The 12776-nt window shown below is 29.6% G+C and overlaps 2 protein-coding genes across 2 annotated transcripts in view; both read right to left on the bottom strand.

Moving 5' to 3' along the window:
- The window catches only part of LOC111687549 (stress-activated protein kinase JNK), a 236577-nt gene extending 231877 nt beyond the window's left edge, over positions 1–4700 (bottom strand). The window contains exon 1 of the mRNA XM_046956491.1: positions 4452–4700. The gene's annotated coding sequence lies outside the window, so the exon portion shown is untranslated. The remainder of the gene's footprint in view (positions 1–4451) is intronic.
- Positions 4701–11458: 6758 nt separating this feature from the next.
- On the bottom strand, positions 11459–11974 carry LOC124420836. The gene has a single exon (XM_046955140.1). It carries the CDS (start codon positions 11972–11974, stop codon positions 11459–11461), a length of 516 nt encoding a protein of 171 aa, XP_046811096.1.
- Positions 11975–12776: the final 802 nt, after the last annotated feature.

The following is a 12776-nucleotide window of genomic DNA, read 5'->3' as shown; positions in this document are numbered from 1 at the left end:
GGATGTTATCTTCGACGATGAGAACAAATCTATTTTTGGCTCAGATGGTCGTCAAATGTTATGGCGAAAGTTTGGAGATGCCTTGGAATTATCTAACTTAAAATTGTAAAGGACCCAAGTTGCTCCATCATATTTTGTGGATCTGTGTCCCGACTGCTAAAATTTATTAATGTAATTAAGACTTATTACAATAAGTAACTTTTTTCACCAAATTTTCAATGGAGTTAATGTCTGGTCTTAAATTCCATTGAACTTCTACATCACTCATTGTCCTCCAAAACCACCATGCGGTTGCTTTGCATGAAGAATGGTACATAATAACGCCAGAACTATTCCATAAATTGTTAGAAACGTACCCACAACGCTTGGAAGTTGTTTTTAAAAACAAAGGCTACTATACAAAATATTAATTTCATTTTAATTACTTATTTTTACTTCATAATACTAATCTAAATATGATGTATACAAAAAATTCGAATACTTTTGTTACACTATTTTTTTTTTTTCATTTTTTAAAATCTGATATAAAATTTAAGGACTGTCTGAACAACATAATAAATTTATTTTTCCAACAAAATCTATTATAAAATGATATCTGTTATTATAATACATTAAATTTGAATACTTATGAGAGACACTGTATAATTTTTGCAATATTTTGATGCACTGGTAAAATTATATATTTAAAAATAATTTACAAGTTTTAAATATACAATGTTAATTCTATATTCACCATTCTTGGAGAACACTTCTTAGATACAACTATTCCATCTCTTCTTATATATTCTTTACCCGCATTTTTTAATGTCTTTATTTTATGATTTTTCCACTGCTCTACATTAAGTTTACTTTTTCTATTTTTATTTATTTTATTTGTTATAGCGTCCTTTATGCTCGAAAATTGTGTATAGACAACTTGAATGTAAAACTGTTTTTAAAGAAAAATAATCAACTCTACCTATATAGAATGAAGGATCGGACAGTATTTATAACCTAGACCAATTCAGAGAGATGGGTATATTGGGTTTGTGCTGATGTTTGTAACGCACAATAATAATGGTCCTTTACCCATCTTAAAGTATACCAATCGAGTCAGAATCATTTTCAACTGGAGATAATTCAATGAAATTTGGCACATGATCTTCTATGGTAACGTAGACGAAGCCTATAGAAAATGCTTGTTGTTGTAACAGGTGAGCTGTAACTGAATGTTCTTTACTGGGAAAAAAACTTCGGGTTGATACAGCTGTGGCTGAGTTGACAATCTTTGGCAGATAGAGAATCGGGTCGTTTCGGAGCGGAGATCCAATTGTCGAATCAAATGGTTTTGGAATGAAATTGAAAATGGTTAACATGGGTGCATTATTTCACCTAGCCCCCATTAAACTAGACCCGTGAAATAGGGCTTTTAAGTTCCTAATTATGTTAAATATAGTCGTATGTCGACAAAAAGTTGCAAAACCTAGTTCTATACTAGCTTTGGTGACCCTCATGAACTCTATTATAGGGACTCATTTGACCATAGCCCCTATAAAAAGCCCCTTCAAAATTTGACTTCAATGTCCACAGTTTTGTTCAACAATAAATGTATATCTGAGGCAAGGTACAATACAACTTAAATGTTTTACATTTTACTTTTTGTAACGGGTGTAGGGTATTATATGATCGGCTCCGCACGACTATAATTTTTTACTTGTTTTTTTCATATATTTACCTAAAAAATCCCACCTATTCTATATATTTCAAAAATTCCTATTAGCTGATTTCATATTTTCTGGTATCTTAATCAATTAATTAGGTATAATAATAAATAAAAATAGCATAGTAAAAATTCTACTTAGAAAAACTTTCTTAGAAAATTCATAAATCGCACTTTATTGCGTTATTGTGAAAATCAGCGAACCACATATTTATCATAGTTCATTATCAAATTCGACAACAACAAAAAATAATAATTTTTTAAAATATAACTGTAGTTATGGATATACACCCTTTTTCTTGTCCACACTTTCATACTTAAATAATTCTTATATGAAAGTGTGGACACTTTCATATAAGAATTATTTCCAAAAAAAAATAAAATATAATTAAAAAATTAATAAATTTAAAACCATTCTGCAAATTTGGTGCAATTAGAATTAAAATTTTTAAAGAAAAAAACCTTAAAATCATGATATTTTTTAACCAAAAAATAAATAGTATTTAGAAATCGTGATTTTAAAACTATATACAGTGTCTCTCATAAGTATTCGATTTTAGGTATAGTATGAAAAGAAACCAGATTTAATAACATATTTTATATGCAAAATTAGTAAATTAATTTGTTAAATTCTTTAGACAGTACTTATCTTTAATATCACGCTTTTTAAAACTTTAAAAATTCACATTTACTTAAATTAATTTTGCTTTATTTAAAAAAAGTCCAAAAAATTACCTCATAAAAATATACGAATTCTGTATTTCATATTTGACTATATTATACGAAACACAAAAATTAGAATCGAATGATTTTTTTTGCTAAAAATTGTTTTAAGGGGTAACTATCTACCGAATGAATATATTTTTGGGCCATTTGGTCCACAATTTTTTGGCATTTGTACTATCTTTTTATGTAATATCATTAAAATGGCGGTTTTTGGCAATATTTGTATTTTTTTCTACTTTTTCCCAGAGATAAAACCAAAATTTGTTATTGGGATTTAATATACCCCTTGGGGTATTTAAAAATAATATTTTTTATTACAAGAATCTGTATTTAAACGTTTCAAGATATATTATTGGAATCATTCTTCTATCGCTAATTCAATTTATTGGAACTCAAGTCCATTTTTATAATACTAGGGTCAAAAATTTTCGGGGAAACTTGTCTTCTATATATTGTTTTAGATATCAGCTGTTATACATTTTAAGTTTTCAATATATTGTGGAAGTTTATAATTCCAAAGCATGCCTCGAAGTAACGCCATTCAATATAGTGGAATCATTATTTCTATAACCAATGGCCTCTAGGCTGAATGTCACCATATCATTATGGTCTAACTCAAAAATATTGATATCTGTTTAAATATTATCTACTATGATCAAAATAAGCCCAACATTTTTTACATACAGTGTTGATGTAATGGGCAACATAATCGTGAATGTTATGAGTAGTAAAAACTAAAATCTACTGTATAGGATGACGTCTTGTTAAGGCATGTTTTGTAGTTGTACACCGCTACGATGTCTTGAAAATTTAAAATATATTAATGTTAATATCTACAATTATATATACTAGCCAACTTTGTTGGAAAATATCAATCCTAGTATTACGAAAAGGGACTTAAGATCCAGATAATTCAATTAGAAACAGAAGAACGATACCAAAAATATATCATTGAATGCTTAAAAACAAATTATTATTATTTTTAGATACCTGAAGGAATCTATTGAATCCCAATATGAAATTTTGGTTTTATCTCTTGAAAAAGAGAAAATAACGCCAATTATGGTCAAAAATCGTACTTTTAATGATATTGTATGAAAATATGGTACAAATGTCCCAAAATTGTGGACAAAATGGTCCAAAAATATATCCATTCTGTTGAAAGTAACCCATTAAAACGATTTTTAGTAAAAAAAACATTCAATTCTAATTTTTGTGTTTCGTATAATATAGTCAAATATGAAATACAGAAAAAAATTCGTATAATTTTGTGAGGTAATTTTATAGACTATTTTTAAATAAAGCTAAATTTATTTAAGTAAGTGTGGATTTTTAATGTTTTACAAAGCGTGATATCAAAGCTAAGGACTGTCTAGAGAATTTAACAAATTTATTTATATATTTAGCATACAAAATATGTTATTAAATTCAGTTTATTTTTATATTATACCTAAATTCGAATACTTATGAGAGACACTGTATGTATTTTATGGAAAAATTTATATTTTTCAATTTACATTTTTAGGAATAAATGTAAAAAGCATAGTTTAATATAATTATGCAAAAAACGCGATTTTGAGAAGACAATTATGCGCTGATTCGCATCCATGCTTCATTTGTCAATGGTTTATTTATTTAAGCTATTTATTTAAAATAGCTTAAAAATATTAACTTATTGTTGGCTTAAAGAAGGGTCGAGCCTACAATAAATTTCTTTTATTTGTCGAATGTTTATATAAGGTATTTTACGTTTATGAATACTTTTTTGTTCTATAAAATTGTTAAAAAAAATATTAGACTTTTTTCATGCCAAAGTTATTAAAAATTGATAACAGCTTATATTTAATTTTTAACATATTAGTTTTTTGTACTGCATATACAAAATATAATATATAAAATAATATAATCTTTAAGTTTACAAACTATAGAACGATTTAAACACTGCATTAGTTTAAAAATATGTATATTATATGTATTAAATAGCTGCACAAAATTGTTTTGAAAATGTAAATAAAATTATACTTACTTTTAACTGTTTATATTTCACTAGTCCAAATAAGTTATTTTTATTTTTAAGTAACACGTACAGAAACTAAATTTATGTACCTATAAGACATTTATTAGACATAAATAATTGTCAATAATAATTATTTATCTTATATAGAAAATTATTAATATTTTCACTTAAAATTTACTGCAATTGTTTGTCCTATGCATAATTCTAAATATATTTATTATCTGGGTTGATCCAAAAATCAATACTTCATTAGAAGTTGCCATACAAACAACTATTATTACGAGGGGTTGTTTGTTAATTATGTGTTTACACACAAGATTTTTGTACCCGGCGTCATCCGGGGTTTTAGGTGGCTTACACGAGCACACAAGTAATATGATTTGTCAAAATTTTGTGTAGTACGTTTATATACTCTGTGATATAAGGATACTTCACACGATCACACTTTAGGTACGTAGTCTAATAAAAAAGTAAAATGAAGTTCAATCCGTACAACAAAAAAAGGAATAAACGTCGTATGATTTATATTTGTTGTGTTAACACGATTGGTATAAAATAACAACAAATTAAAACAAGTAAGGAGTTATAGTCGGGCGAGGCCGACCATATAATACCCAACACCTGTATACGAATAAAATGTGATTTAGTTTTCATAATAAAGCTTTTAATACCCCATTTACACATCCACGAAATCTAGTACTTATGAGATTTCGAGCCAAATCTAGTTAATGTTTACTAGATTTTCCATACAAAACAAAATCTACTTCGTAACTAGATTTCGTTATAATCTACTCAAAATCTAATAGTTTTTAGCGATGCAACTCTGTTTTTTTCCGAAATAATACTAAAAATTACGACGCTACACAAGAATAACGAGAAAAACAATAGAAACAAAAAAATATTATTTGTCAACAAAATTTTATAAATTGAAAAACATGAATGAAAAGTTTATTTAAAATAGAAAGTAATATTATATTTAAATATCTATTTTTTTATTATAAATAAAATGTTAATAAATATCCAATTTTTCCTTCTTATGTTTCACATCAAGCTCAATTTCAAGAAATGTTCGAAAAATGAAATCTTCCTAAATGCCAAAAATAATAAGTGTAAACGGTCTAGATGTTTGAAAAGATTTAAAACGAAATCTACTATATTTTGTATATGTGTAAATAGAGTATAAGTTGATTTGTACCTTGCCTTAGAATTACTTAAGCCATTTATTGTTTAATAAAACTGTGGATATTTAAGTAAAATTTTGATGGGGGCTTTTTATAGAGGCTAGGGTCAAATTAGGGCCTCATTAATTACAAAGTTTATGAGGGTCATTAGGGCTAGTATAAAACTTGAATTATATTAAACATAATTGTGTACCTAGGCCCCATACAACTGTACATTGGCGGGTTCAGTTGATTAAAATGTTTACATGGACGGACAGACAGACAGAAATCAGACTCAGAAAATTATTCTAAGCCGATTGGTATACTTTAAGGTGGGTATAGGATCAATATTATTGTTACAAACATCATCACAAACCCTCCTCACTAAAGTGGTAAACCCAGCATTGAACATGTATGGGGTTGTGGTACGATTGTGCCATATCATTTCTCGCATGCAAGTAATTTATTTTTGTGAGAACTATCTGCCATTTAAGTAAGTTATTTGGAATTTGTGAATAAGAGTGTTTATGCAAAAAAAAAATTAGTGTAAAGTGAACTTGACAAAAAATTCGAAACGGCGCGGAAAGTAAAAATTTTAAGTAACAAAGTTTAATGAAAAATGAAATCTATGAAATAATGAAAAAAATATGTTTTAATGATTAATTAAGATTAAAATTAAATTGTTCAGTAATTTTTAGAAAGTTTGAGGAATTTTTGATTTACTGAAGTAAAAGCTGGAAAAGTAGGTGGACATAAACTTTGCATTAAACGAAATATATCAGTTTTTTGTAATATTTGTATTATTTTCAACGACCTTTACCACATAGAATTTCTGAAATAATTAAAATTGTACAAGCATGATGGTGTCATATATGGTTTGAGCATAAAAGCATATTGTTGTGTATTGGACCTTTTGGGGAAAATTATAAAATCTGTTAAAGGTCCATATATCAATTTACAAATTATCAAAGACTTTCAGTTTTACGGCTGATATTTTTCAACTTTTAGATACATAATTATGTTTAATTTACTTAAAATAAAAAATTTAACTCCAGCATTATGTTTCAGAAAATAAATAATGGAAATTTTTTTGGTATTTCAGTAAAATTGTTGTCTCAGCAAAAATTTAATAAAAATTAATTTATGCTTCTTAAGCCGGCTTTACACGATCACACAAGTAATATGATCTGTCAAAATTATGTGTAGAAGTGTACGGATGGGATCGTCTAAACGCAAAGCCGGTCTCATTAGATCAGGGATGTATTTTTATGTTAACACGCATAAAAAGTGAAAAAGCTGTTTCTACCTGACTTTTTAATTGTTCTATACCAATCGTGTAAACACAAAAAATATAAATCATACGACACGGATGGAATTTCATTTTACTTTTTTATTGGACTTGTCGTACGTAAAGTGTGATCGACTGAAGGGCCCTTCCCCACAAGAACAGTGAAAGTCATTTGATCGGTCATTTGACTGGCACTACTGATGTATTATTTCTATCAGAGCGTAAAGCAAAGTTTCTATCAGTTTCTTAAGGCAAATGGACAAAAGTGATGGAAACATTTGTGTGCATGTGATTTTTCTTTTCCCTTGCACTTATGAATTCTATCGACTTTAAAACATATATTTGTGCTGCTCATTCTTTTGCTTTTTACCAATCAAGGAAATGTTAGTCACGATTGACTAATCATTCTTTAAGGATATATCCATCACAGTTGACCAATCACACTTGATGAATTTATCCGTTAAATCTGAGGCTATACCAATTTATAATAAAACACAATTTATTAACATATATATTTTTTAATTTAATTAATATACATAGTAAGCATATATATAAATTAACTATCATTTTACATACCTCACAGAATGTAAAATCCTCTTATGCTCCTTTTAATTTGTGGTAATAAACTGTCTGTAAAGAAATACATATAAATATTGAAATGTAAAAATTAAAAGTAAATATGTATTCATATTACCACAGATAGAATAAACTCCGAAGAGTATATTCTCAGTTCCACTTCCTGCACCGTTTTTAAATTCAGTTTATAATAAATCTATTTACTTTTAATAATTTTAGCCTTGAATTTTTTAATTTTTCGCTTCTTGATCTTTGGTTTTCATGAAAATAATTAATTTATACGACGGAAAACACAGTAACAGTCTAATGTAGTTGTTACACTCTTTCATATTCAAATGAAACCCTTTGTCACACATTGTGTACATCAACGGTCATTTGAACGTCATTATTGATAGAATTATCCATTAACTATTTTTTTAGCAATTTTTAGAGATAAATGTTGCAAGTGTGTGTAAAATCATTTTGTATGTGTTAGTTTCGATCATACATTTCTTGTAGGGCTCTATAAATCGACTTTCGAATAATCAAACAATCGACTTTTTGTCGAAAAAAGTCGAAGGCGACTATTTTGTTCCAAAAAAGTCGATAACTCGACTATCGTCTGTGAAAAAAGTCGAAAAGTCGAAATTGTGAATTAAAGTCGAAAAAAGCCGAAAAGTCACATAATAAAAACCCGACGAAAAATAAAACAAACCGTAACAGATGTTTTATCAAAATAAACATTTTTTTTGGTATGGTGAGTTATTTTTGTTTACAAATATGTGTCTCTGCACGTGGAAAAGGCGCAAAAACTCGTTTTCATTATTTACATTTTCAATATGTGTTTATGCACGTGGAAAAAAAAATATTTTTGATCAATTAAAATATTTATATAAATGTGGAAAGGAACAAATCTGATAAAATATAAATATATTTGGGATTATATCGTTACAGAATGCCTTTTAATAAAAAACATTCAAAAAATGTTACTGTAGCCGTATATATAAAATGATATAAAACTGCTATCGGACGATCTTGTGCACGATAAAAACCTATATAGAACTTTAAGTTGGAAGTGTAGAAATGGGATGGCATACATTTTTTTCCGGATTTCATCGTACTAGGGTGTGTATTACAACAACAAACTTTTTTTTACAAAAAATGTTACTATGGTCGTATATATAAAATGATATATAACTGCTATCGGACGATCTTGTGCACGATAAAAACCCATATAGAACTTTAAGTTGGAAGTGTAGAAATGGGATATCATACATTTTTTCCGGATTTCATCGTTCTAGGGTGTGTACTACCACAACAAACTTTTTTTTACAAAAAATGTTACTATGGCCGTATATATAAAATGATATATAACTGCTATCGGACGATCTTGTGCACGATAAAAACCTATATAGAACTTTAAGTTGGAAGTGTAGAAATATGATGGCATACATTTTTTTCCGGATTTCATCGTTCTAGGGTGTGTACTACAACAACGAACTTTTTTTTACAAAAAATGTTACTATGGTTGTATATATAAAATGATATATAACTGCTATCGGACGATCTTGTGCACGATAAAAACCTATATAGAACTTTAAGTATGAAGTGTAGAAATATGATGGCATACATTTTTTCCAGATTTCATCGTTCTAGGGTGTGTACTACAAAAACAAACTTTTTTTTTACAAAAAATGTTACTATGGCCGTATATATAAAATGATATATAACTGCTATCGGACGATCTTGTGCACGATAAAAACCTATATAGAACTTTAAGTATGAAGTGTAGAAATATGATGGCATACATTTTTTTCCAGATTTCATCGTTCTAGGGTGTGTACTACAAAAACAAACTTTTTTTTTACAAAAAATGTTACTATGGCCGCATATATAAAATGATATATAACTGCTATCGGACGATTTTGTGCACGATAAAAACCTATATAGAACTTTAAGTTGGAAGTGTAGAAATGGGAATGCATATACTTTTTTCCGGATTTCATCGTTCTAGGGTGTGTACTACAACAAACTTTTTTTTACAAAAAATGATACTATGGCCGTATGATATATAACTGCTATCGGACGACCTTGTGCACGATAAAAACCTATATAGAACTTTAAGTTAGAAGTGTAGAAATGGGATGGCATACATTTTTTTCCGGATTTCATCGTTCTAGGGTGTGTATTACAACAACAAACTTTTTTTACAAAAAATGTTACTATGGCCGTATATATAAAATGATATATAACTGCTATCGGACGATCTTGTGCACGATAAAAACCTATATAGAACTTTAAGTTGGAAGTGTAGAAATGGGATGGCATACATTTTTTCCGGATTTCATCGTTCTAGGGTGTGTACTACAACAACAAACTTTTTTTTTACAAAAAATGTTACTATGGCCGTATATATAAAATGATATATAACTGCTATCGAACGATCTTGTGCACGATAAAACCTATATAGAACTTTAAGTTGGAAGTGTAGAAATATGATGGCATACATTTCTTTCCGGATTTCATCGTTCTAGGGTGTGTACTACAACAACACACTTTTTTTTTACAAAAAATGTTACTATGGCCGTATATAAAATGATATATAACTGCTATCGGACGATCTTGTGCACGATAAAAGCCTATATAGAACATTAAGATGGAAGTGTAGAAATCGGATGACATACATTTTTTTCCGGATTTCATCGTTCTAGGGTGTGTACTACAACAACAAACTTTTTTTTACAAAAAATGTTACTACAGCCGTATATATAAAATGATATAAAACTGCTATCGGACGATTTTGTGCACGAAAAAAACCTATATAGAACATTAAGTTGGAAGTGTACAAATCGGATGGCATACATTTTTTTCAGAATTTCATCGTTCTAGGGTGTGTACTACAACAACAAACTTTTTTTACAAAAAATGTTACTATGGGCGTATATATAAAATGATATATAACTGCTATCGGACGATATTGTGCACGATAGAAGCCTATATAGAACTTTAAGTTGGAAGTGTAGAAATATGATGGCATACATTTTTTTCCGGATTTCATCGTTCTAGGGTGTGTACTACAACAACAAACTTTTTTTACAAAAAATGCTACTATGGGCGTATATATAAAATGATATATAACTGCTATCGGACGATCTTGTGCACGATAAAAACCTATATAGAACTTTAAGTTGGAAGTGTAGAAATCGGATGACATACATTTTTTCCGGATTTCATCGTTCTAGGGTGTGTACTACAACAACAAACTTTTTTTTTACAAAAAATGTTACTATAGCCGTATATATAAAATGATATAAAACTGCTATCGGACGATCTTGTGCACGATAAAAACCTATATAGAACTTTAAGTTGGAAGTGTAGAAATGGGATGGCATACATTTTTTTCCGGATTTCATCGTTTTAGGGTGGGTACTACAAAAACAAACTTTTTTTACAAAAAATGTTACTATGGCCGTATATATAAAATGATATATAACTGATATCGGACGATCTTTTGCACGATAAAAACCTATATTGAACTTTAAGTATGAAGTGTAGAGATATGATGGCATACATTTTTTCCGGATTTCATCGTTCTAGGGTGTGTACTACAACAACAAACTTTTTTTTACAAAAAATGTTACTATGGCCGTATATATAAAATGATATATAACTGCTATCGGACGATCTTGTACACGATAAAAACCTATATAGAACTGTAGCGTGTTGGTTAATGTTCAATATTTATTTTACTTAAAAAACTTATAAATTTTACATTAACTTAAAAAAAAAATAATGAAGTCGAAAAACTTCTATTCGAGAGAATTCTAATTCATAATGTGTTAAAACGTTAAAATATAAAAACAAAATGTTAGTGTTGGTAAACGTAATTTCAAAATTAATCGTTACACCACAATACCCCCCCACCTAGTTACCGAACTAACGATATCTAAGGGGAAATCGAACATGACGTCCTGATGAAGTCACTCTTTCTTGTTGTCCTTGAGGTACTTCTTCTATTTCATTATTCTCGTGAGCTGAAACATTTGGCTCGTCACTGCTATGTTGTGGTTCGGAACTGGACTGTGTTGTGGTTCCTCGTTGGTATTGTATTGTATTTCATCGTTGTCGTTCTGTTGTAGATCCTCGCTGTCATTGTGTTGTGATGTTGCCGTAGAATCTGGAACATCATTATAAATAAATGTGGCTTTTAAGCGATCGATTGATATTTTTGATTCACGTTGATTCATTTTGACGACGAAATGCTTTTCGTTTCTGGACAAAACTTCGAATGGACCTTCGTAACTAGGTTCTAAAGGAGCTCGCACACGATCAAGTCGAACAAATACATACTTACAATCTTTCAGTGCTGGCTGTATAAAATGTTGTTTAACTCCATGACGTTGCGGCTTTGTCACAGGCAAATCTAGTAAAGCCTTACGTAGGGATTCTGCAAACTCTGTCTCACTGGTAGTACTGCTACGTGGCACTAAGAATGCACCTGGTATCCTTAAAGGAGATCCGAAGACCATTTCCGCTGGACTTAATCCAATGTCGCTTTTGACGGTAGTGCGCATGCCAAGCAGTATTAATGGAAGGGCTGAAACCCAGTTGTTTGGATCCGAACATTTTATAGAAGTTTTCAACGTGCGATGCCATCGCTCTATGATACCATTTGACTGCGGGTGGTACGGTGTAGTACGAAAATGTCTAACTCCAAGTATTTCCATTAATTCCTAAAAACAGCTGATTCGAACTGGCGTCCGAGATCAGTAGTTATACGCAAGGGAATGCCATACACGGATATCCAACCGTTAATAAGTGCATTAGCAACATTTTGTGCTGTTATATCAACCATTGGTATTGCGACGGGCCATCTTGAAAATCGGTCGATGCATGTCAAACAGTATCGAAAACCATTCGATGTGGGCAAAGGACCAACAATGTCAATGTTAATGTGTTCAAAACGGGTATCGACTGTGTGTATAGGTTTTTATCGTGCACAAGATCGTCCGATAGCAGTTATATATCATTTTATATATACGGCCATAGTAACATTTTTTGTAAAAAAAAGTTCGTTGTTGTAGTACACACCCTAGAACGATGAAATCCGGAAAAAATGTATGCCATCATATTTCTACACTTCCAACTTAAAGTTCTATATAGGTTTTTATCGTGCACAAGATCGTCCGATAGCAGTTATATATCATTTTATATATACGGCCATAGTAACATTTTTTGTAAAAAAAAGTTTGTTGTTGTAGTACACACCCTAGAACGATGAAATCCGGAAAAAATGTATGATATCCCATTTCTACACTTCCAACTTAAAGT

Source organism: Lucilia cuprina, chromosome 2, assembly GCF_022045245.1.
Source record: "Lucilia cuprina isolate Lc7/37 chromosome 2, ASM2204524v1, whole genome shotgun sequence".
Taxonomy (NCBI): Eukaryota; Metazoa; Arthropoda; class Insecta; order Diptera; family Calliphoridae; genus Lucilia; species Lucilia cuprina.
This window is presented reverse-complemented; position numbering and strand designations above follow the sequence as displayed.